A 5,298-nucleotide genomic window follows, 5' to 3' on the forward strand; every position below is an offset into this window, starting at 1 on the left:
TCAAACGGACCCTATATGTATCTTCATTTGATTAACTTTTGAATGGATTCGGATAATTTATAGAAACCGATTTTTCGAATGTGAATTCCCCTAACAGATACAAAGACAATTTGAAAATGAATTTTCTACCATCTATTTACATTCCTAGTGGAGCTAGAGAGTGGAGTTGTGAGTTTGGAGAGAGTGGCGTTGTGGTCTCACTTTCTACTTTGAGTGGCGGAAAACTGGAGTTGATGAAAATTCAAGATGAGAATGTGAAGGGTTGAATCCACTATCCTACTACGGTTGATATTGAAGTCATATCTAGAATTACATAAATGTCCTCGTGAATCTTTCTCCCACCACTTCCAGGGATAGTTTTCAAAAACTAATTGTTTGAATTCAGATTCCCCTAAATGGATACGAATACAAATCAAATATAAATTTTCAACTATCCTTTTACATACCTACAATAAAAAAAAAAAAAAAAATGAGCTTGCTATCATAAAATTAGGGTTGGCATTGTTGCCCTTGCCATACCCTAGTTTGGAGGGTAAGGGCAAGGCATCCATCCCGTGAAAGAAAATGGGAAGGGTATGGAAAAAGGGTCTCACTCTCCCTCCCTATTTGGGCGTTTATCCATCTTAGTTGGGGACAAATATGTTATTTTCACACATAACATATAGTTAAATAGTTTTTTAACCACAGCCCAGTCCACATTACCCCTAACCACTAGTTGCCCAAAGTATGAATCCTCCGTAGGCAAGAAGCCCATAAATCAAAGCCCATTTGAGGGACTCATTTTATACTTTATCTGGCGGGTAATGGGACTTTTAGAGAGATGCTAGCTACAAAAAAAAAAAAAAAGCTGTTGGACCGTAGCGCACACTGCAGACCCCAAGCCCACTGTATGGCCCATATCCACTAGTCAGCCACATGAAATTCAGGAAAGGCAGGAAGTGAGAAGTAAGATCCCTGGGCCTAAATTACAGTGGATAGTAAGATATGGGCCCTCTCTCACTCTCTCCATTCTGTGTGTCCATTGACTAGGATCGGTATCAGTCGAGCCCGAGCCCGAGCCCGAGCCCGAGCCGAGTATTGAGGCTCTTGACTGATCTGACATCGATCCACTAATACAACTCAAGGGTAAAAACATAATAAAAACCAACTCCCAAGACTCTTATCTCTTGAATATCCATTCCAAAAAATCATACCAAACATAGCGTAAGAACTGGCTGCTTGTGTTTTGATTAAGAGTTGGCACAGGTGTTGCCTAATGTTCTTAATTATCTCTTTTTGCTAACGAGGAACCTATTGAATCTGCTCGATTTTACGGTTTAGACCCAAGGATAAACTCTAGTTACACATAGCCACACCTAACCTGCACAACAGATCAATCACGGGGGAGACTTGAGCTGAAAACGTCTATTAATACACAAAGCTTTTGGACCAACGAAGCTACATCCAAGATCACAGATAAGTCATATATATTCAAGTTGCACCATTAAAGTGTAGGCTTAACTAGATGTATACTTTGCGCGCGCCCGCACACACACACACACACACACACACACAAAATTGCACATAATTTTTTTAAGGCAGAAAGAACGCTACCTGTTCACGCAGGTGCACGCCTAGACACAACAGGTGCAAAAAGACTGTTCTACCCCCATGTTGAAGATGCTCCCATGTGTCCTTCCATTGGATCGCACACTGGCATGTACCTGTGCCAAGGATGGCATTCTCTTGCCTTTTATTTTAATGGCTAAGTAACCTAGGACGACCCATAAGATTGTCAAGATAGGCCAAGCATCTGACACATGGCTGATTAGATAGTCTTCAAATTTCGTGGACATGTATACCTCAAGATTCCTAATTTATATGTTGAGCTTCAACTTAAATAGAGTTAAGCCATGGTAAAATAAAGCCCTAAAAAATCTAGGGACTACAAGAGGGTTCATGGCATACATGGAGGGTCGAAAAAAATACAAGTATGTATACCAATACACAGGAGGGTATTTGATTCAATTAGGTTTTAGAATTTTTGACATGTGACTAATCCAATTCTAGATCTATTTAAATCAAAATTGGTCACCCTTATAAGCTTATCAAGATGGTTTGTCTTAGTGAACTTTTGCCTTATTTTTATAGTGTTTCTCTAGGTCCACGATATTGGGTAATTCCTTAACTATTTAAGTTCTTCATTCTTCGGAGCTTCTATTAACACTTTCACTTTAAAACTCAACTTTTTATTTTTTCTTTTCATGTACAGTAACCATACTCGTTTGATCATCTAGCCCTTTGTACCATAAATTTCAATATGAACTGTTAGGTTTGGATTTGGAAAGTTATTAAAAAGCTTATAAATAATACAAAACAGCATCAAAGTTACATTAAAGGGGCCAACAATAGCTACCTTAGGTTATAAATATAAAACAGTGGTGATAGAGATTAGAGACACAAATTCCAAAATTCTAGAAAGGGTAAAATGATATCAAGCATGTGGTTGTTTCTTTCTTCTCCTTGCATCCTTTGTGAGACTTGGGTTCTGAAAAGTCCTATACTTACCCAAAAAGAACCCATGAAAAGGACTCTTTGGAATTCATTTGCAATCTCAAACAAGCATGTATTGGAATTAAGAACATTCTTTACTGACTCTGTAAAACTTACTAATTGGATAATTCTTTCAGAAGGAGCATTATCCAAAATCTCAAAAGGAGAATCAAAACAAGGAGAAAATCCAAACCATTCTCTCTCTCTCTCTCTCCCTCTGCTAAAATGCTTAAAACTGCAAACAGTGCTCAAAAGAGTGAGTAACCCAAGTCTATTACATCACTACAAGAGGGAAGAGATGGATAGTAAGAATCTGAAGGTGAAGCCTGAGGCATGAACCCATATCCTGGGCTGTCAATGTATGGGTAGAAAGATCCAACACATCCATCTTCCACCATTAAAGGGTTCTCCTCCATTGCAGTAGTAGGCTCCCATGACTGCCCATAACCCCAAAACCCATGATTAAGCTCATCAAGGCAAGGGAAGTTATTGGAGTTCAGACTCATCTCCTTTGCTGTCCCATTCAAGTTATCCATTGAAGGAACCATGATTGGGTTCTGTGACTCAGAACAAGTACTGAAACTACAATCTTGAACACTTACATTTGTGGGTTTTGAAGCAGGTTTCAAGTAACTATCAGGAATGATACTCTCTAAGTAACCTGACCCAGAATCAGAAGAGAAAAAGAAGTTATTATCACTAATGGAGGCTGACCCAGTACTTGAAGCTTGAATGCTACACATGTCCTGATCTGATTGGACATGGGTTTGTGTGGTGGCCTGAGGGCTGCTGGCATTGGGAATAAGGAGCTGTGAAGGTTGTAGGAAGGCTTGTGCATTGAAGGGTGTGAGGAGGGAGTGAAAGGTAGTGTTGTCAGAGTAAATGAAGTTTGTTCTTGCTTGGGTTCCCTTCATGGATAGGGCAGCTCTGTCATATGCGAGAGCTGCTTCATGAGCAGTATTGAAGGTCCCAAGCCAGTGTCTTTCCTTTGTTGTAGGGTCTCTGATTTCTGCAGCATATCTGCCCCAAGGGCGACGCCTAACTCCAAGGAATCTCCCTGGCTCTGCTTGCTTTCTTCTTCCTCTTCTCTCACTAGACTGGGATGAAGGTGTGGTGGATTGGGTTAGAGTGAAACCAGAGGGAGTGCAGATGGTTTCTTCTACTTTGAAGGTTTTGGAGGTGGACATTGTGGAAGGAGAAATAGGGTATAGAGAATAAGAGAATGCCAGGAAGATTGGTACTGACAGAAACAGAGTAAGGAAGGTGAGAGCTGAAGTCTCGGGTTGGAGTGAATGTGTATGGAGTTTGTAGGACTTTTAAAGACTGATACATGATCATGGGGAGAAGGAAAAGGGTATTGCAGATGTCACTCATTGCATGACCTTCTTGCTTTTCACTCATTTTATATTATTATTTCCTATAATATATTATATCCTGGTATCCTTCAATTCAAATGTTTGTAGATGGAAACTTGTAGCTTGGGTTGAGTTCAAGATACTCAAGTCACTGTATTGTGATTTTGATACTAACACTGTTAATGGAAATTGGAAGAATAGATATCTTAACTCCAGGGGGACCCAAGTAAGAAGAAGTGATTCTAATGAGGAACTAATGAGCTTTGATAATCATATACATTGAATGGTTAACAATAAAGCACTAAGGAGTCCAAATTTCTGATTTGATTGCTCATAAGCCAATCTTATCTTTCAGGTTAGATTGGTACATGTGTCTCCACTTAATAAATCATACTAATTCCTTGGGAGTTCTTTGTCTCCTTCAATATTTTCAAAGGGAGCAGTTAGGATGGTCTAAATTAAACTAAACCAATATATTGCTTAAATGACTCTGTAATGTAAGATGGAAGCAAACCCATATCACACTTCTTATAAGAAGAGGAACCCTTTATGGGTTAAGTCAAAAATGGAACCCTGTAGTGTTTGTCTGCTTCATAACCATGAAATATCATGTGATTTTCTCCCCAAATCATAGGCCACATGGTTTTAGATAATGCTAGCTGGGACTAGGACTGTAGCAGTTGACAACAATTTCAATTATGCTATATATACAAGCTTTAATCAATTTTTGGAACTAGTATCTTGATCATATTCACTCTTATCTCAAATATACTCATAAAAATTCAAACAAGAGAAAGGATGAGGTCTATGGTCTCCAAAAGGGTCCAGAAAAGGCTTGTGAGTCAAAAGGGCAATCAAAAGTTCAAAGAGAAAACATATATAATATAAGGGGGAGAGATTAATCTATTTGATTAGTAGAACCAACAAGAAAATTATGGTGATTGTATCCTCTTTTCCTGAATTTCACAACATAAATGGCTTTGGGAACAACATAAAGTAACTAAAATTATATTTGTCAACCTCTCTGTTCTCAATCTACAAATACCCCTCCATCAACTTAAATAGTCTCTGCTATATGGTCTTGTTCTAATTAGCATAAGAATGTGATACATAATGAATAAATAAATAGATAAATGAAAGTGAACCAGCCAATGATATCATTACACTTAATATGTAGAAAGTAATGAGATGGAAATGGAATCTATGACTCTTTTGACTCCTCCACTAAAAATTTCATGAGACCAGTACAGATAGATATGATAACTGCATTGAGCCCCATATGCCACAACCCAAAAAAAAATATTAAAATGATATATTTCCAATTAGAAACACTTCTCCAAAGTTACTATAAGATTTGACAAAATAGGTCCTTGTCAATATTACCAGAAGACAACAGAGGAAAGATTGCAAG

General features: G+C 38.3%; 1 protein-coding gene across 1 annotated transcript; it reads right to left on the reverse strand.

Moving 5' to 3' along the window:
• Window positions 1-2,661: 2,661 nt before the first annotated feature.
• On the reverse strand, window positions 2,662-3,763 carry LOC122057164 (ethylene-responsive transcription factor ERF086-like). The gene has a single exon (XM_042619176.1). It carries the CDS (start codon window positions 3,717-3,719, stop codon window positions 2,781-2,783), a length of 939 nt encoding a protein of 312 aa, XP_042475110.1. The 5' UTR covers window positions 3,720-3,763; the 3' UTR covers window positions 2,662-2,780.
• Between the last annotated feature and the right edge of the window lie 1,535 nt (window positions 3,764-5,298).

This window comes from Macadamia integrifolia, chromosome 12 (assembly GCF_013358625.1).
Source record: "Macadamia integrifolia cultivar HAES 741 chromosome 12, SCU_Mint_v3, whole genome shotgun sequence".
Lineage (NCBI taxonomy): Eukaryota > Viridiplantae > Streptophyta > Magnoliopsida > Proteales > Proteaceae > Macadamia > Macadamia integrifolia.